Here is a 20,596-nt window from a genome sequence, read left to right as displayed (position 1 = left end):
CGCTGGAGTAGAGCCGTTACCGACTGGATTCCACGGGATGTCAAAAGACCGCGTGGCCGCCCACCTACCAGATGGTCAGACTTCTTCATCAAGACCCTGACCGATCGGTTTGAGGCTCTTCGTGTTCTTGGAATGAACAGACGCCATTGGGCCACACTAGCATGAGACAGGGACAAATGGAGACATTACTGGCGCCCACTCTAGCAAATCGCCTGTTAACGGGAATTCAAGTGATCAAGTGCTCCGCTGAGGTGCTCTTCAGAGATTGTTCACCTCCCCCATACCGAGGGGTCCTAGTTTGCAAAATGGGAAATGCATCTCATTTCATAATCCCCTGAGTTGTTCTGTGTGGATACACTGTCACTTGCTCCCAACCAGGCCCCGAATGCTCCAGGCGCTGGTCACCTCCAAGGCCCTTCCTGTCTCTATGGACTTGGCCCCTTTGGGTCAAGGACCACAGGCATCGGAGCTCTCTTGTGACGGGCTTCTGAAACCATCTGATAAAAGGAGTGGGGGCCCGAGTGATAGCACAGCAGGGAGGGCGTTTGCCTTGCAAGAGCCCGACCCAGGTTCGATCCCCGGCATCCCATATGGTCCCCCAAGCACCGCCAGGAGTAATTCCTGAGTGCAGAGCCAGGAGTAACCCCTGAGCATCGCTGGGTGTGACCCAAAAAAAACAAAACACACACACACACACACACACACACACACACACGAAATATAGGGGACCGGAGACATTGGACAGAGGCTAAGGTGTTGGCCTGGCATGAGGCTGACTCCAGTTTAATCTGACTGGCACACCAGAGGGCACTCCTGAGCACTGCCCCAAATCCACACAAACAACAGAGCGACCGGAAGTACAAGGTTTCTTGCTTTCCGGTTCCCCGACTCGGCAGAGTCGGCTCCAAGGGCACACGCTTCAGTGGACAGAGCCCAGTTCATTTCTCCACCCTTCAACTGTTGACGGACGTGAGGCTTGTTTCATTTTTTTCCCCCTTTGTTTTTGGGCCACACCCAGCAATGCTCAGGGTTCGCTCCTGGCTATGCTGGGGGTGGGGTGGGAACCCTATGAGATGTCGGGGGTCGGGGATCTAACCCAGGTCAGCCACGTGCAAGGCAACTCCCCCCCCCCCCCACCCCCCAGTCCCTGGCACTAACACTCCGGCCTGTGAGGCCTGTTTCTGCTACGGGCACATAAGAAGTCCTGTAGGTGTGGCCTTCCCAGGTGCGTGGACAGGTGTGGCTGAAACAGGAGCCTCCGGGGTGGGGTGGGGCGTAGGGGCTCACAGGCCTTATCTCGCCCAGCCTGTCTAGACCCCTCGGTGCAGACAGACGCCAAACCTTGCTTCCTGTCTTCTGCCGTGTTTCCTAAGGAGTTGGAAGATGAGATAACATCACTTTGCCGCCAGCACTAGTTCAGGATTGTGGGTCCTGACACCTCCTAGCTGACGACAAAACAGCCGGAATTGGGGCTTCCTAGTGAAATGATGGGGGAATGGGGGGATGGGAGGGATGGGGGGATGGAGGGATGGGAGGGATGGGGGGAGGAGGAAGGGGAGGATCACACAAAGCTCTGAGCAAGGCTTCTGACTTGGGAGTCTCTGCAGAAGCTCCAGAAGCGGGGGGCTGGAGCAATAGCACAGTGGGGAGGGCGTTTGCCTTGCACGCGGCCGACCCAGGTTCGATCCCCAGCATCCCATAGGGTCCCCTGAGCACCACCGGCAGTAATTCCTGAGTGCAGAGCCAGGAGGAACCCCTGTGCATTGCCAGGTGTGACCCCCCCCAAAAAAAGAAGCTTTAGAAGCCATGGGTGTGTTTATGTGAAGAATGAGACTCAGAGGGAGAGGCTGGAACCAGGGTCTCCCCAGGGGACCCTTCGCGGCCTTCCAGGGAGCCCCAGATGCTTTCTCTCCAACAGAAAGCCTTGGGCGGGATACTCCAAATCACATATTTCAATTAGCACTGTTTAAACACTTAATTTAACTACTGATAGAGGCAGGGGTAATAATAAGGAGAACTTTTGATATATTTTTATTTTTATTTTTGGGGGTATATTTTTAAAGGGAAAAAATAAAACAACACGGACCCAAATAGGATGCTGGATAATTCTGGATCAGTACTTGTAAAAAAAAAAAGTTCAGGGCTGGAGAGATAGCACAGCGGGTAGGCCGTTTGCCTTGCACGCGGCAGACCTGGGTTCAGTTCCCAGCATCCCATAGGATCCTCTGAGCACCGCCAGGAGTAACTCCTGAGTGCAGAGCTAGGAGGAACCCCTGTGCATCGCCGGGTGTGACCCAAAAAAGCAAAAAGAAAAAAGTTCAAATGCTTAATTGCTAAATAAGTGAAAGATAAACATTCATTATGTTATCTGAAGAGCCTCAGATATGTAATGATGGGGTGGGGAACGTTTTCTCCAATGCATGGTAGTCAGCTATAAATGCTTTTTTCCTTTCCAGAAACAAATGAATTCTTTTTTTTTTTTTGTTTTGTTTTTGGTTTTTGGTCACACCCAGCAATGCACAGGGGCTACTCCTGGCTCATGCACTCAGGAGTTACTCCTGGCGGTGCTCAGGGGACCATATGGGATGCTGGGAATCGAACCCGGGTTGGCCGCGTGCAAGGCAATGCCCTCCCCGCTGTGCTATTGCTCCAGCCCCAACAAATCAATTCTTGAAACCATTAACCACCATCGCAAAGCAACTCGCTCCGCGTGATCTGTCTATTCCTGTCCTTCCGTTTCCTCCGCCATGGAGGAGCTTGGGATGAGGCCAGGGAGACCAGCCTAGGGGAATCACTGGGAGTGGGTGGGGGAGGTGTGGGGTCAGAGACTGACTTTGCCTACTTTGGACCCGTCTCTGTCACCGGCTAGTGCTGTCACCTGTCACAAGCCACTTTGCCTCACTTGCCTTCCAGGGGTGGGGGGACATTCCACGGACTCTCTCGCCGTCCCAGAGCTGATGTGCTGAGCAGCGTGAGGGGGGATCTCCCAGCCCTCACTGTGCACGGAACTTCTGGGGGGTTTGCACAAATGCATCTTCTTGCTGGGTTTGGAGCAGGCAGTCGGGCACTCAGCCTCTTTTCACAAGCTCCGGGCGATGCGGGCGTGGCACTCTGGACTAGCAGTGTCTGAGGGTCTCTTCAAGCTCACTGAACTTCTCCCGTCTCTAGAGCTGGTCAGAGAGGGGTTTGCTCCGGCAGGACGGAGGACGTTCTCGCCTGGCAAATCCGGAGTTTGGGATGGAGACTGTGGAAACGTGTCGTTTCTCCACTTACTCGTTCATCCAGCGTGTACAAGACCAATGCTGCAGGGCTGAGAGTCCCCCGGGGGGCGCGGGAGCACGCTGTCCCCCGAGTGCTGTGGGGAGCTGTCCGCAGCCCACCCTCCCCTCTGCTTGCACTCTGCCTGCAACTATACTGACCTCTGTCCTTTCTGTATTTATCCATTCCTGTCTACACTCTACCTTCTCTCTCTCTCTCTCTCTCTCTCTCTCTCTCTCTCTCTCTCTCTCTCTCTCTCTTCTAGAGGTTCTAGCTCCTCTTACTCTACACAAGCTCCTTCCAGAGTTGCTGAGCACTGGGAAGGGAGCAGTGCTTCCAGAGGCCTTGCTTCCCGAGACCGTTTAGGGAGAGCTGAGCGCTGCTGCCTTTATTATTTTTTAAATTTATTTTTATTTTTTGCTTTTTGGGTCACACCCGGCAATGCACAGTGGTTACTCCTGGCTCTGCGCTCAGGAATCACCCCTGGCAGTGCTCAGGGGACCCTATGGGATGCTGGGAATCAAACCCAGGTTGGCCGCATGCAAGGCAAACGCCCTCCCCGCTGTGCTATTGCTCCAGCCCCACGCGCGCTGCTGCCTTTAATCGGGGAGATTGGAGACAGTGTTGAAGGCAGTGGCCAGAAGTCTGGGTCCCTCTGACTGAGCCCTGTCCTCCCTCCCCTTCCCTGCACAATGAGCTCTGCAGAGAGCAGCAAAGGAGATTTTCTTACATGAAACCGGAGAGATTCTGCAGTTACCCATCAAAGAAGCTGGCACCAATACCCATAACTACATACCTTGCTCCACTCTTTTTTTTTGGGGGGGGGTCACAGCCCACGATGCACAGGGGTTACTCCTGGCTCATGCACTCAGAATTACTCCTGGCGGTACTCAGGGGCGCCATGTGGGATGCTGGGAATGGAACCCAGGTCGGCCGCCTGCATGGCAAACGCCCACTCCGCTGTGCTATAGCTCCAGCCCTCATTCTTCCACTGTTTCTGAGATTCTAAAGATTCTATTTTTCCCCCCACTTAAACTGACTAGAGTTAGTACTTGGAACCCCAAGAACCTGAACGAATACTCTAACTGTGGTGAGCTAATAGGTGTGGACGGGCTTGGTAAAGCACTATGTACCTGTGGGAAATTACAGCTGCAAATTGATCTGCCTGAAAAATTGCACCCACAGTCTGGATATGTTATCGGAGGGAAAAGTTGAAAAGCATTAACATATAAACACACACGAAGGGTATTTTCTTTCTCTGATGGATCTGCCTTCGTGTTCTTGTTCGTAGCTTACAGAATCAACTCATTTCATCGCTGTAGAAGCTACGGAAGCGATAGCACAGCGGGTAGGGCATTTGCCTTGCACGCGAGGCGACCTGGGTTCGATTCCTCTGCCCCTCTCAGAGAGCCCGGCGAGCTACCGAGAGTATCTCGCCCGCACGGCAAAGCCTGGCAAGCTCCCTGTGATGTCTTCAATATGTCAAACACAGTAACAAGTCTCACCGTGCTACAGAAGTTAAGGAAGCACTTGTGGAGTTTTTATTTTCCTTCAAAACACACGTGCTTTGATTTTAAGAGCCCTCAGTGGTACAAGACTTTTTCACTGTCACTATCCTCCCGTTGTTCATCGATTTGCTCGAGCGGGCCCAGTAACGTCTCCATTGTGACAATTGTTGCTGTGTTTGGCATATCAAATAAGTCACGGGGAGCTTGCCAGGCTTTGCCGTGAAGGCGAGATACCCTCAGTAGCTTGCTAGACTCTCCGAGAGGGGCGGAGAAATCGAACTCGGGTTGGCCGGGTCGGCCACATGCAAGGCACACACCCTACCCGCTGTGCTATCGCTCCAGCCCAGAATATCGATATTTAAATTTGCACACGATTACTCTCACCGAGCAGCGGAGAGAGGAGATGAGCTGTGGGGGCACAGATAACCCAGGAAACAGGCGGGGGGGCCCGCGGATGCCAGGTCGCCTCGCGGGGGTCCCAGGAGCCCCCGAGGAGGCAGCTGAAGGGCTGGAATTGGAAGGCAGGAACAGCAGGACCCTGACATGCTCCTGTGAATCAGACACAGCTGGGCTGGGTGGGCAGGGGCGTTTGAGCAGCGCTGCAGCTTAGCTGCAGGTGGAGGAGAAGCTGTGGGCCCATGAGACGCCCCTGCGGCCCACCAGGCCTGGAAGTGGACTCAGGCACCAGGGAGTGGACGCCCGGGGCCCACTGAGCATGAGTCTGGCTCTGCCATTGTCTACCTGTGGCTACTGGTGATGGGTCCCTGGAAGTCTCTGCAGCTGTTCTGAAGTCGTTCTGGTCTCAGTTGTTTGGAACGTGCCAGAATGGGCCTGGCCCGGGGTGAATGCTTGCAGGCAGAGTGGAAGCACTCACTGTCTCGGACGGACTGGGAGGGACTGGGCCATCCCCGAGACGGACCGGATCTCAAGCCTCTCCCTGGGGAAGGGGCTGTGGGCGTGGGCGGGTCTGGTGAGCAGATGGAAGGTCACCAAGTGACTTAATTCTGCTTGTCATATGTGTCGTGAAGACACACGTATCTGGGTGAAAGGAGTTTCAGGGGTGTCGGGGTAAGGAAACGGGGTACACCCACATCTCGGGGGGGCCCTGCTGCCGTGGCTATGTGCAGACCCTGCCTCCTCCCTCTTCCACCCGCTCACTCTGTGTCCCTCCTCCCCATGTGTGGCTGGCCTTGGGAGCTCCACCTCCATCCCATCAGGGTGAGCATCGGGGTCCCTCTCCGTAGACTCCCTAGGTTCTGTACTCCTGACGCTGCTTTCTATGAAGCTCTCTCTGGAATCGCCGCGGTTCATAAATGCTCTTTCCAGTGTCGCTCTCCGATCTCAGAGAGGAAGGGCACAGTTCGTTGGTTCGATTTTGTTTTGGGCAAAATTCCCTGGGCTTACTCTGCACTCCAGGATCACTCCTAGCAGGTTTGTGGGATCATGCGGGATGGGAGGACTGAGCAGGGTCTGCCTCATGCCGGTAAGCGCCCTTCCCGCTGGACTATAGCTCACTCCCTTGCAGTTTGCAGTTCGTTCTTATGTTCATTGAGTACCTGGGCAGAAATTTAAACACACCATCATTGAAATAAACTACCTGGAAATATTTTTATCACCCTGAATGCAGATAGAGCACATTGTTTTTTAGACTTACACGTTTTTGTGCTTGGGTTTCAATTATACAATGGTCAAATACCCATCCCTCCACCAGTGCCCATTTCCCACCACCACGGGTCCCAGCATCCCTCCCATCCCCCATACCCCCTGTCCCACCCTGCCTCTGTGGCAGGGCATTCCCTTTTGTTCTCTCTCTCCTTTTGGGTGCTGTGGTTAGCAAAAGAGGCATTGAGTGGCAATCATGTTTGGTCTATAGTCTACTTTCAGCATGCTTCTCCCATCCTGGGAGGATCCTCCCAACACCCTTTATTTGGTGCTCCCTTCTCTCTCTGAAATGCCCTTTCCCCTAGAATGCCCGGCTGGCCTCTAAGCTATGGAGTAATCCTCCTGGTGTTGATCTCAGCTATTCTTGGGTATTAATCTCCTATTTTGTTACTTTATATCCCCCAGATGAATGCAATCTTTCTATGTCTATCCCTCTCTTTCTGACTCATTTCGCTTAGCATGATACTTTCCATGTAGTACCACTTGTATGTAAATTTCATGACTTCATCTTTTCTAACAGCTACATAGTACTCCATTGTGTAGATGTACCAAAGTTTCTTTAACCAGTCATCTGTTCTCGGGCACTCACGTTTTTTCCAGATTCTGGCTATTGTAAAGAGTGCTGCAACGAACAAACAAGGGATAGAGCACATTTTAAATGATTTGTTCGTTTGGTCGTTCGAGGGGCCACACTGGCGGTGCCCAGGGCCTACTCCTGGTTCTGCATCCAGGGCTCACTCCTGAGGCCCCGGCATATTTTTATTTTATTTATTTATTTATTTTTTTGCTTTTTTGGGTCACACCCAAAGCGATGCTCAGGGGTTACTCCTGGCTCTGCACTCAGGAATTACTCCTGGAGGTGCTCAGGAGACCCTATGGGATGCTGGGAATCGAAACTGGGTTGGCCGCGTGCAAGGCAAATGCCCTACCCACTGTGCTATCGCTCCAGCCCCCATATTTTTATTTTTATGAACGCAGTTCTTCAGCTGTGTCTCAGGGTCCCGGGGCTTGCATGTTGCATAATGCCAGCGGGTAGTAGATTTGTACTCCTCAACTCAGGATGAAGACACTGCGTATGATCTAAGGTTCTTGGTCTTGATCCGAAGCATTTAATTAGGTCTCTGCTCATCTGAAGCGCTCCGAGTCGCTTTTATGAGTTTCTCCTTCTAACTTCCCTGTGAGAAGCCCATTTTATTACCCTCCGTTTATTTCAGTATCATCAAGAGGTCAGGCAGATTTTAGATTTGATTTTTCCTGGAGTCAATTAAGATTCCTTTTCTTATCCTGGACTCTAACCTGGATCCCCTGGCTGCTCCGGCCACATGTGTCCCGGAGGAAAGCAATTAGGGAACAAAGCCGCCTTTTGGAAGCGCCTCAAAGCGACTGTGGTTTTTCCCGATGCTGTTGCCCTAAGAAGAATCAGATGGAAACTAATTAATAAAACACAAGCCCTGAAATATATAAAGATCAGGCAGCTGTTTGATGAAAAACAAAAAACTATGTCTGGGTTTTTTCTCCCTCTAGCTGAGCATTCATGGGAATTTTCTGTGCTTTTCTGCAACAACTTTTCTTGTGCTTGCTGAGGGGGAAGGTGGGCTGGGAGCAGGTGACCCCAGAGGCTCTCTGGCTGGCTGGACAGCCCTGAAGATTCGACTCCTCTGCTGGATGGGCCTTTTATGTCTGCTTGCTTTGCTGAATTTTTAGAATTTCCTTTCTCCTACCATCTTTCTGGTCGGACTGCCCTAAGCAGATCAGTCAGACAGTAATTCTGGAATTGGCTGGAAGGTACTGAGAAGTAGCCCGAACAGGCCTGGTAGACACTCAGAAGCACTCATCATTGGTGCGTGTGCGTCTGGGCACCGTGACTGAGTCCCTGAGCTCGGACTGACGAGGAGACCCGTGGCTGGTTGTATTTTTTTTTTAATTTTTTTTTCATTTTTTATCATTTTATTTATTGAATCACCGTGAGGGCAGTTACAAAGCTTTCGGGTTTAAGTCTCGGTCATACAATGAAACACCCATCCCTTCACCAGTGCCCATTCTCCACCACCAAAAACCCCAGTGTACCCCCATCCCACACCATCCCACTACCTGTGGGGCAGATGATCTCCACATTACTCTCTCTCTCTACTTTGATCACATTCACTATTTTGACACCAGACCCACCATTATTATTTGAGATTTTACCCCAACACTCAGATCTGCCGAAATGGCAACAGTAGATAATTTGTTTTCTATTTCTGGTTATGAATAACATATGATGTCGCGTGGCTGCAGTAGTGGCTGTACGATTTTGAAATTTTGAAATTTTTTTTTTTTGTGAAACACCATGAGGTACAGTTGTAGACTTACAAGTTGTGCTTGGGTTTCAGTTATACAATGATCGAGTACACATCGCACCACTGGTGCCCATTCTCCACCCCCACCAATCCCAGTATCCCTCCCACCCCCATCCCCCATCCCACCCTGCCTCTGTGGCAGGGGACTCCCTTTTGTTCTCTCCTTTTGGGTGCTGTGGTTTGCAGAAGAGGCATTGGGTGGCAATCATGTTCGGTCCATAGGGCTTAGAGGCCAGTCGCACACTCCAGGGGTAAAGTCAAAAAAAATTTTTTTTAAAACACCATGATGTACAGAGACTATAAAACCCAGCTCCCGGAAGCACACGGCCACATTTACGGCTGCGCGACATCTTATTATCTCGTTCTTGCTTTGGACAAACTTGCAGGCTATCGAATGTAGCCTGCCCACAGGGCAGAGTCTGGCAAACTCCCCGTGGCGTACCCAATATGCCAAATACCAGTAACAATGATGGGTCTCATTCTTCTAACCCTGATAGAGCCTTGAATATGGCACTTATTTAAAAAATCTCAGGGCTAGCACGAAGGAGACGTTACTGGGGCCTGCTCGAGGCAATCGACAGACAACAGGATGGTCGTGATCGTGATCATGATGTACAAAGTTATTAGTGGTTGAGTTTTAGGCGTATAATACTTCAACACCCATCCCACCACCAGTGTCAATTTCCCTCCACCATTGACCCATATTCCAGCCCCCTGCCCACCCCCCTCTCCCCTCCCCTCCCCCCCAACCATCCACCTTGCAGGCACGTTGCAGAGTTGGGTGGTCGCAGCTTGGCGCTCATGTTTTCATTGCAGTTGAGTCTGTGTGTGGGTGCATGGCTGTGCCGCTCTCTCACAACCCCGCATAACTGAGCCCCAACCCCTGTTCCCCCGTTACTTCCCTTTCTCGCTTCCTCCCCCCCCCCCCCCCGCCCGGATTTCCTTCCTTCTCGGTCCTTCTCCCTGCATGCTGACGACATCCTGTTTCCGTAGCCAGTCCCCTGTACCACGGGCAAGTGAGATCACGCCGTGTGTCTCTCTCCTTCTGGCTCACTCCGCTCAACACGATTATCTTCCAATTCAAACCAGGTCGCAGCAAATTGCGTGATGTGATGGTTCCTTGCAGCTGGCGAGTGGAATGTGCTATTTTGTGAGCAGAATAATTCAACACAGGCAGGCGTTTCGGACAGAGTCTTGCTTCCTTGAGCTCTCTGGGGCCTCCACCATTTTCTCTCTCCCCAGGGGCAGCTTGTGCTGGAGACTCAGGAGGATGTTGAACTTTGGCCTCTGCCCCCCCTCCCTCACAGGACAGAACCAACACAACCCCATGTGCCAAGGACATGCAGATTCCACCTTCCTGGACTCCCCACGCTAGGCACATGCAGACACACACATCATGCACACGCACACACATGCACACACACTTGTGCACACCACACACACGCAAAAGCACACACACGCACATCATTACATGCACACACATACACACATGCACATACATGCACACACACGCACACACAAGCACACACTTGTGTGCACGTCACACACGTGCAAAAGCACACGCACATCATTACATGCACACACATACACTTGTGCACATCACACACACGTAAAAGCACACACACGCACATCACGCACACGCACACACACGCACAGAAATGCACACATACGTACACATGCAGGTACACGCTGAACAGGCACACACATTCACGCACATCACACACATGCACACACATGTGTGTACAAACACACCACAGCCAGACATGCACACATATGCACACATGCATGCACACACGCACGCGTACACCACACACACGCACACACATGCATGTACAAACACGCCACATCCACAGACATGCACACAAGTGCACACACACCTGCACACAGCCTGAGGCCGCCCCATGCACTCACCTGCTGTCTCCCTGGGTTCAGAGGGGCACCCGGGCACCTCACCCTCTCCCAGAACCCCCGACCGGGTCTCTCCTCCCTTTCCTGGCCCCTTGTAGGGCGCAGGCTCCCCCTCACTCACTCAGCTCATCACTGCAAGGGCTAAAGGGAACGTCTGTGAGCCGCCCACGGAGGCTTCTGCCAAGCACCCGGCCGGCTGGGGATGCAGAGCAGGACGTGCCCGAGCGGGTGGGTCTGAGCCTTCCCTGGTCCCGTCGCTTTTCCACACGCTTCCGATCAGCCTGCACCTACCTCGGGGGTGGGGTCTTGCCTCCAGGGCCTTGGGGCTGCAGCCCGCATCTCCGCTCCCCTCACCCCCTCACCGCACCACTGCCTCTTCTAACTGCCTTACGGGCCGGCAGCCTCGAGTCCAGACCAGCACAAACCCCCCCTTTCACTGCCGACTCCAGGGAGTAGAAATTCTGTCTCATTGAGCTCTGGGTCAAATTTGTTCTAGAACTTTCTAAGAGTGAAGTTCAGCTGGCACGACCTCACTGGCAGATAGAACAGGGACTTTTGAACAGACTTGTGACGTGTCTACCCCTACTGGCTTGACCAGGTCCGGTATTGTTTGGTGTCTAGGGTCATGTGTGACTTCTGTTGCGTATCCGGCGTATGCCGAAGGCTCGGACAAGGACACCTGAGGGACAGCGACCCTTTCTCGTCCTGTCAGAGGGTGAGCAAGAGCTCGGCAGGAGCAAAGCAACTCCAGGGGCCGACCCTGGGCTGGACACAGCCGCGTGGCCAGAGAGAGGCTGACTGGAGTGAGTGTCGCTGGGGCAGATAAAAGCGTTGGCTCAGAGGCCGGGGAGGTCGGGTGCGGCTCAGGGCCAGCGTGGAAGGAACTTTCATGGGGGGCCACGAGGCCTTGGAAAGGAGCAAAGTGGGGGAAGAGGTGAATTGACGAGAACGTGAGGTGGGACCCTATGTGTTCCGTATTTTATTCTATTCATTTATTTATTTTATTTTTTGCTTTTTGGGTCACACTCAGCGATACTCAGGGGTTATTCCTGGCTCTGCACTCAGGAATTACTCCTGGCGGTGCTTGGGGGACCATATGGGATGCCGGGGATCGAACCCAGGTCGGCCGCGTGCAAGGCAAACGCCCTACCGCTGTGCTATCGTTCCAGCCCCCTGTTCCGTATTTTAGAACCTGACCCCTCCATCCGTGCTTAGGCAGAAAAAGCTGGCGGGCCCACCTTCAGCTGTTTTGTCTTGTTCTGGGGAGAAAGGGATCTGAAAGCCTTGACAAAAACAATATTATTATCGATTATTGGAATAAAAGAGGAGAGAGAGAAGCAAGCGTCTTATCATTACCGAGCAAAAACAGAATTTACCAGATTTCATGCATTTGCTACATTAAGGAAGTGTTGACCCTCTTTTTTGTTTTCTTTTTACATATGGGATTAATAAAACACCAGTATTAAATTATTAGGCAGTACAATATTTACGGGCTGGAGTGATAGCATAGCGGGTAGGGCGTTTGCCTTGCACACGGCCAACCCGGGTTTGATTCCTCCACCCCTCTCGGAGAGCCTGGCAAGCTACCCAGAGTATTCCACCTATATGGCAAAGCCTGGCAAGCTCCCCCGGACGTATTCGATATACCAAAAACAATAAGAAGTCTCACAATGGAGATGTTACTGGTGCCCACTCAAGCAAATGGATGAACAATGGGAGGACAGTGTTACAGCACTACAATATTTACACAAAAGATGTTGATTGCATTCTCTGGAGTCTGGCCTTGATTCTCCCCTGGTGCAGGGGAAAAAGCTTTGTCCTACCAGATTTGAATGAATTCCTTATTCAAAGACTCATTTTTTTCCCCAATGATTAATTCGAATACTTTAGACATTCTGAGATTCTTCGGAACCGTGTCATTTCTAATGGCTGCTGTGTCTGGAAGAAAATTCTGAGATTCACAGCCGTAAGCCAGAGACCTAGGTTGGCCGCCCCCCAGGGCCAGAGAAGAGAAACGAATGTGGTTTTCAAAACACTCCCAGCTACGTTCTTACTTAAGCTTCTTATTGGCCTGTGTGGAGGGAAAATATTACTGTCCCTGCATGACGGAGGAAGAACTTCGAAGCCCAGGAAGTAGAGGAACAGGGGAAAGGAGCAGTAACGTCCCGGCGTGGGAGAAGTCCAGCCACTGACCTTTTCCTCCTAGTAGAATCCGTTGCTCTTGTGGCCTGGCCTCTGCGTCATCACTGTGCTATGCGCTTCTTTCCCACAGGCCCAGCTGTTTTCTGGCTGCCCCCAATGGACCCCCAGGACTCCCCGAAGGAAGCGGTCCTCATTACAGGAGGAGGTGGCTATTTCGGTTTTCGGTCAGTGGATCTACCAACTATGTTGATATTTTGGTGATTGTTTCTAGAAATTGGGAGTTTCAACTTCGACATCCGGGGCTGGAGCAATAGCACAGCGGGTAGGGCGTTTGCCTTGCACGCGGCCAACCCGGGTTTGATTCCCAGCACCCCATAGGGTCCCCCAAGCAGCGCCAGGAGTAATTCCTGAGTGCATGAGCCAGGAGGAACCCCTGAGCATCACTGGGTGTGACACAAAAAGCAAAAAAATAAATAAATAAATAAAACAATCAACTTTGACATCCATCCAGGGTTGACTTTTGCTTGTTTGTGTGGTGTTAACCCTGGAAGAAGGCTCAGGTATTGAACACCCTCGTATTCCATATCCTCTGCCTGGATGTTGAAATTGAGATCTGTGGATATATTCCACCTCGAGAGAAATTCTTTACAAGGCCATTCCACTGGGGAGGGGGGTTAGGGGACCAGAAAGGTGTTCTTGGGTATTCTTCCCAAGTGACCATGCCAGAATATTCTAGAACATCCACGCCGGGCACTAGGACAGTGTGATACGTAGATACCTCTGTCTTTCAGGCTCAAGCCGCTATGACCAAGTACATGTGAGAACTCTCATCTTTGGGTTATTTGCACGAGTGAGATTTGAACCAATGGGTGTGTAAAGTCAGAGGGCGGGACCCCGAGTCAGCCCCACAGTGGGCGTCTGGCGCATGTTGGCTCTGTTGGGCTTGGCGGGTGCTGCTCTAACCGTGCCCTTTGCCACCCCAGCCTGGGCTGTGCTCTGAAGCAGATGGGCATCCCGGTGATTCTCTTTGACATCTGCAGCCCCCCTGCCCCGCTCCTGGAGGGAGTCGAGTTTGTCCAGGGGGACATTCGCCGTCTCTCTGACGTCGAGGCAGCCTTTGGGGACCGCGGTATCAGCTGTGTCTTCCATGCCGCCTCCTACGGGATGTCAGGCCGTGAGCAGCTGAACCCAAAGCTGATCGAGGACGTGAACGTGGCCGGCACTGACAACGTCCTCCGGGCCTGTCGGCGACATGGGGTGCCCAGGCTGGTCTACACCAGCACTTTCAATGTCGTCTTCGGCGGCCAGGTGATCAGGAACGGCGACGAGTCCCTCCCTTACCTCCCTCTTCACCTCCACCCCGACCACTACTCGCGGACCAAGTCGGTGGCCGAGAGGAAGGTGCTGGCAGCCAACGGGGAGACTCTGAGGACCTGCGCCCTGCGCCCGGCGGGCATCTACGGCCCCGGGGAGCAGCGACACCTCCCCAGAATCGTGAGCTACCTCGAGAGGGGCCTGTTCAGGTTCGTGTACGGGGACCCCGAGAGCCTGGTTGAGTTTGTCCACGTGGACAACCTGGTGCGAGCCCACATCCTGGCCGCCGAGGCCCTGACTGACCGCAAGGGCCACGTCGCCGCCGGCCAGGCCTACTTCATCTCCGACGGCCGCCCCGTCAACAACTTCGAGTTCTTCCGGCCGCTGGTGGAAGGACTGGGCTACCCGTTCCCGTCCGTGCGCCTGCCTCTGGCCCTGGTCTACGGCCTGGCCGTCCTCACCGAGTGGGCCCACTCCACCCTGGGTGGGCTCTATAACTTCCAGCCCTTCCTCACCTGCACGGAGGTCTACAAAACCGGCGTCACACATTACTTCAGCCTGGAGAAGGCCAGGAAGGAGCTGGGCTACGAGGCGCAGCCGCGTGACCTCCAGGACGTGGTGGCCTGGTTCCGAGTCCGCGGTCACGGCCGGAGTCCAGGGGACGGGGCTGAGGAGTGTGTCTGCCACTGGCTGCTGCTTCTCCTCCTTCTGCTGGTGGCGGGCCTCGCCTGCCTCCTCCTGTGAGGCTGGCACCGTGGAGAGAGGGCCACGAGGGCCGAGCTGACGCCCTTGCTGAGACGGCCTTCAAGAGAAACGGTTTTTGCAGTATTTTTTTACGATGCATAGATACATATGCCGATAGAATGATATCTGGTGCTCAATTTTGACTCCTCCAGTTGCTACCTTGGGAAACCAAGTTCATGAATGTCACACTGCGTAAACACGTTACTTTAACTCTAACGACACATTTTTAAAATCACAAATTGAGGGGCTGGAGTGATAGCACAGCGGGTAGGGCGCTTGCCTTGCACGAGGCCGACCTGGGTTGGCTGACCTGGGTTCGAGTCCCGGCATCCCCTATGGTCCCCCAAGCACCGCCAGGAGTAATTCCTGAGTGCAGAACCAGGAGTAACCCCTGAGCATCGCTGGGTGTGACCCAAAAAGAAAAAAAAAACACAAATTGACTCTGATTGATCTAATTTTGTTTCTTTGTCTTATTGAATCACTGTGAGATTCAATAATAAATATGATTGTTCATAATTAGGTTTCAGTCATATGATGTTTCAACACCCGCCCCTTCATCAGTGTACATTTCCCACCACCAATGTCCTCAGTTTCCCTCCCCCATGCCCCCACTGCTCTGCCCCCTCCCCACTTTCCTTCTTTCTCTCTTTCTCTTGCTCTCTCTTTCCTTCTGGGCATTATGGTCTGCAATATAGGTACCGGCAGGTTATCGAGGATCGAACAACACTTTTTGCTTAATTGGTTTTGGTTGGTTTTTATTTGCCATGCTCAGGGGTTACTCCTGGCTCATGCACTCAGGAATTACGCCTGGAGATGCTCAGGGGACCATACAGGATGCCGAGGATCGAACCCAGGTCAGCTGCATGCAGTGTAAATGCCCTGCCCACTCTGCTATTGCTCCAGTGCCTCTAATAACACCTTTAAAAGAATAAACTAATGCTAAGAAGAGAAAGAATCAATTCTTGGATTAAACCTGTTTAATTTTATTAATTTTATTTCTTAGCTCCTTGCATTGATCGTAGGAAAAAGAGAAGCAAAGAAATTTAAAACTTGATTTCTTGTGTCCTGCTTTAGAAGGATGCAGGAGAAATCGTGCTGGTTCCAAAGAGCTCAGTTTAAGTGGGAAATGTCTCCTTGAATTTCCCAAAAGCCAAGCCAGGGCACCCCTTTTGTTTCTTTTGTCTTCCAGGAACGTTTATTGAGACAGCATGATTGTTCAGAATAGAGTTGTTTCCAGGCCCTTCTGTTCTATAGCTCACACATGGCTTCCCAACATTCTTTTTTTTTTTTTTTGCTTTTTTTAGGTCACATGCGGGAATGCACAGGGGTTACTCCTGGCGGTGCTCAGGGGACCATATGGGATGCTGGGAATCGAACCTGGGTCGGCCACGTGCAAGGCAAACGCCCTACCCGCTGTGCTATCTCTCCAGCCCCCGGCTTCCCAACATTCTGGCCCCATATTTTATATAACAGTGGCTCTCAAAGCCCGTGGCACCCGAGTCTGGGGCACAAGAGACTTGAGTGATTCACTTCATATCTGCGCAAAAAGAAATTGCCTCTGGACACAGTGCTCAGAAGGTATCCCCAGGGCTCAGCGGCCCGCAACTGTCTTTCAATTGCTTTCACCACAGACGGACAGAACGACACACTCTAGCCTCGAAACAAAGAGAAAAACACCACAACTGGGTCAGGGTCCCACAGACAGTCCTTGAGGGGAAAAGTGCGGAATTAGCAATTGCAGCCTGAGTTCTAGAAACTAGTTTTCATCCTTTGTGGCACAAGGGCATAAGGACATGATACCAGCTTGCCCCCCCCCCCCCCCCCCCCCGTCCACCCCGGGGACTCGCATGGCAATGTTTGATGTTTAAACAGACAGAACTTTCTCTTGCAGAATGCCTTAGAGGCTCAAGTTAGCCACCACGGATAAAGTGTCACTCAACACACGCAAGCTATTATTTTTATTACTAGATTTACTAGATTTCCTAGTGAGAGTATTTTTACACATGGTGTTCTATTTAAAAGGAGCTGTTGCTGCCAAAGTTTTTGGAATGTCTCTATGCTGTGACCTCAAAGCCAGTAATAAGCGCTGGAATGTACTCGGTTTATAAAATTTCTGTCTCAGAGGAGGGGTTGAAGTTCAAGAAACAGCTAAGGGTCTGATGGTGAAAACAGATGGTCAACAAGGAGGTCATTTGTAATTAAGAAAATGACGCCGTTCTGTGAGATGGTTTTCTTCCAGGAAGAATCTTGGTTCTTGGAAGGCAGAGTTCAGTGAGGAATATTCTAGACAATGGCAGCATTGGCTCACCACCAGAGTGACAGCTGGGACTGGCACCCAGTTGTACTGTGACCTAGGGACCAGGGTGGACGGGAGACAAAGGGAGCGGCCCAGGCGTCCAGCCCCAGAGGGGCATCTTGAACATGGATGGAAGCTGGATTTTCATGGGGAGTCAGGTCACTGCTGTTCAGAGAACACTGTCCTTGGGAGGCTGCTGGGTAGATGGTCCTTGGTGAACGGCTCCTGGAGGTTTCAGGAAAAGTGTCCAGTGGATACCAGAGAGCTGCCACCATGGCTAGTCCCTGTGACCTTCACTTTGCTGATACCTTTGCAGGCCTTGCTGTCCTCGCTTGGGAAATAGAAGTGACTAGATTTGTCATTTCTGTCAACCCGCCTAAACCAGCTCACGGGTTTACTTGTAAGCATAAAATAAGATGTCTTTTCTGAAAGTCCATCAGAGGGCTGGAGCGATAGCATAGCGGGTAGGGCGTTTGCCTTGCACGCGACTGACCCAGGTTCAATTCCCAGCATCCCACATGGTCCCCCGAGCACCGCCAGGAGTAATTCCTGAGCGCAAAGCCAGGAGTAACCACTGAGCATCACCAGGTATGACCCAAAAAGCAAAAAAAGAAAAAAGAAAGTCCATCAGAAAAGTAAATTTCAGCATAAATAGGAGGTGGGGGTAGCAATTCTTCTGGGTAAACTCTCTGGGGGTCCTTTATATCGGCAGAAGCTTTGGTTTGGGTGGTCCAAGATTGACTTGGGGTCCAGCGAGATAGTATAGCAGGGAGGCCACGTGCCTTGTATGTGGCCCTTCAGGGCTCGAGCAAGGGTTCAACACCACAAAGGGATCCCTGAGCTTCACCAGGAGGGATCCCTGAGCACAGAGCCAAGAGGAAGCCCTGAGCACCGCCGGGCGAGGCCCCAAACTAACACCAAGCCCAGGTGGGTTATGATGGTGTGAGTATGAAAGTGAGGAGCACTTCTCAGGATTCTTCCTGCAAACGTGCCAGGCGCTGAAGGTTTTATTTCTGCTCTCCACAATCAGAACCCTAAAACGAGGGACTGGAGTGATGGTACAACAGGGAGGGCGCTTTCCTTGCGTGAGGCTGACCCGGGTTCAATCCCTGCACCCCATATGATCCCTCAAGCCTGCCAGTGTGATCCCTGTGCTAGGTGTAAGCACCTGGGCGTGACCCGGACACCAAGAGGAGAAAAAAAAAAGACATCTGTCCCCCTGAAACTCGGGGTCAGCATCTGCCTTACTCACCATCACCGTGAGAAGCATCCACAGACACAGGTCAGTGTTGGGGAAAGGTTTTAACCCCCAACGTGCCCAGGATATGTCACGCACCGGGTCCGGGCAGAAGTGGGATGAAGGCGTGGGACGGGCGTGCAGAGAAATCACTCCGGGAGACAGAGGGTGGCTGCTCGCTTTATTGCCAAATACACACATATTCTATGGAGGGTCTCGGCCGAAGGGGATGATCCAATCACATGAAGTTCAGCATTATTGGCCTATCACCTTTGCGACTCTGCTTTGCCCCAGTTCAATCCCCATTAGGCCTAGATGCTGCAGTTAAAGGACAATTCTTATGAAGGTGTTGGGAGGATCCTCCCAGGATGGGAGAAGCATGCGGAAAGTAGACTCTAGACCGAACATGATCACCACTCAATGCCTCTTTTGCAGACCACAGCACCCAATAAGAGAGAGAGAACAAAAGGGAATGCCCTGCCACAGAGGCAGGGTGGGATGGGGGAATGGGGGGTGGGAGGGATATTGGGATCCATGGTGGTGGGAAATGGGCACCAGTGGAGGGATGGGTATTTGATCATTGTATAATTGAAACCCAAGCACAAAAATGTGTAAGTCTGCAACTGTACCTCACAATGCCTCACTATTAAAAAAAAATTTAATAAAAAAATAACTACAAAAAAAATAAATAAATGACAATTCTTAGGGGGGGTTAGGTGAGACTCAAGGCCAGATACCTGGTACTTGTCAGATGTACCAAGACACTCCGTACTGGATCTCTATGCAGAGACAGATCTTATCTGATCTGGTACCTATTGCCAAGCTCCACAGGTCAGGACACAGCTGCTCATGCCCTCTAGACAGCTGCCCACCACCCCCCAGACACCAGCCCATCCCCCAGACACCTGCCCACCCTCAGGAAGCTCATGCCCACTTCACACCTCACATGCTTCAGGACTTGTTCTTGTATCGATACCCTGGTGTGGCACAGCGAATTGCCCTGAGACAAAAACGCCAGCCACATCCTGTCTTGTGAGTCAAGGGTCCGAGTGTGGCTTACCTGGGGCTCTCACTAGGGTCACTCACTCGGTCAGCGGGCCCCACCCACCATCATCTAGGGTGAAGCTGAAGGGGCCACTTCCGGGCCTCATGTGACCTGGGCGGAGGCTTTTGTGGCTCTTAGGTTGGCCAGGGGATAGGGCAGAGGTCATGGCAAGCCCCTGAACCAACCCCTTGCCCAGGCCCTGATGGTCCCTGCCTCAAACAAACAAAAAACAAACACTGTCCTCCTGTTGTTCGTCGATTTGCTCGAGCAGGCCCAGTAACGTCTCCATTTTGAGACTTGGTACTGTGTTTGGCATTGCCACGTGGGTGAGATAGCTTGCTGGGCTCTCCAAGAGGGGCAGTTGCCTCAGGGCAGAGCAACTTCCGCGTCCCCCAGCCTTAGCTTAGTTCTGTTTGGGGTGGGCACACCTGGAGGTGCTCAGGGCTTCCAGGGGTCACTCCCAGCAGGCTCAGGGGACCTTGTGGGGGGCTGGCGATAGAAGCTGGGCTGTCTGCGTGTCAGGCGTATGCCCACTGTGCGATCACTCCAGCCCCCTTCGCTCTCAGCTCTGAGCCTTTGCTGGCTTGGCAGAGCATCACTGGGAGCAGCCTGGGGTTCCCGGAGCACTTCCTGGGAGCCTCTCAGAGGAAGTGTTCAGAGGCGCATTAGCACTGCCCAGCACCCCTGGAAGCAGGGTCAGCTCTGGTCAGCACCAAAGGGCACTCCAATTCCCTCCTGTTCCCGTGATCCTGAGCTCCCAGAGCCTGCTGGGACCCTGGGCGTGAGCCCCCTCTAAAGACAAGCCAGAAACACGGCGGTCAATGCACGGCAGCATCGACAGCTATGGCCACGGCGTCACTGCATGCGTCACCCAGAATTGCCCTCGAAAGATGTACATCTCATAGATGCCGGGGCCGGAGAGATAGTGCAGAGGGCAGGTTCCTTGCCTTGCACACATCCCCCTGGGGCTCAGTCTCCTGCATCCCCTTTGGTCCCCGGAGCCTGGAGCCAGTCGTGATCCCTGAGTCCAGAGCCAGGAGAGAGCCCTGAGCACCACCGGGTGTGGCCCGAGGCTGCGTTCCTGAGGGCGCCCGGAGGCACAAGCACGGCTATATGCCCACCAGACCACCACCTGAAGCCCTG

General features: G+C 52.6%; 1 protein-coding gene across 3 annotated transcripts; it reads left to right on the top strand.

Annotated features, from left to right (window-relative positions):
- The first annotated feature begins 898 nt into the window (after positions 1 to 898).
- SDR42E1 (short chain dehydrogenase/reductase family 42E, member 1) lies at positions 899 to 15,781 on the top strand. Of its 3 annotated transcripts, none has more exons than XM_056136826.1 (3): positions 899 to 969; positions 12,948 to 13,041; positions 13,801 to 15,781. In XM_056136826.1, exons 2-3 carry the CDS (start codon positions 12,974 to 12,976, stop codon positions 14,873 to 14,875), a joined length of 1,143 nt encoding a protein of 380 aa, XP_055992801.1. In that variant the 5' UTR covers positions 899 to 969; positions 12,948 to 12,973; the 3' UTR covers positions 14,876 to 15,781. The 3 variants fall into 3 exon arrangements, with proteins under 3 accessions (XP_055992801.1, XP_055992800.1, XP_055992799.1); XM_056136825.1 differs by lacking the exon at positions 899 to 969 and adding an exon at positions 11,344 to 11,390; XM_056136824.1 differs by lacking the exon at positions 899 to 969 and adding an exon at positions 11,391 to 11,478.
- Positions 15,782 to 20,596: the final 4,815 nt, after the last annotated feature.

The sequence above is a fragment of the Sorex fumeus genome, unplaced genomic scaffold (genome assembly GCF_029834395.1).
Source record: "Sorex fumeus unplaced genomic scaffold, SorFum_2.1 ptg000122l, whole genome shotgun sequence".
NCBI lineage: Eukaryota > Metazoa > Chordata > Mammalia > Eulipotyphla > Soricidae > Sorex > Sorex fumeus.
This window is presented reverse-complemented; position numbering and strand designations above follow the sequence as displayed.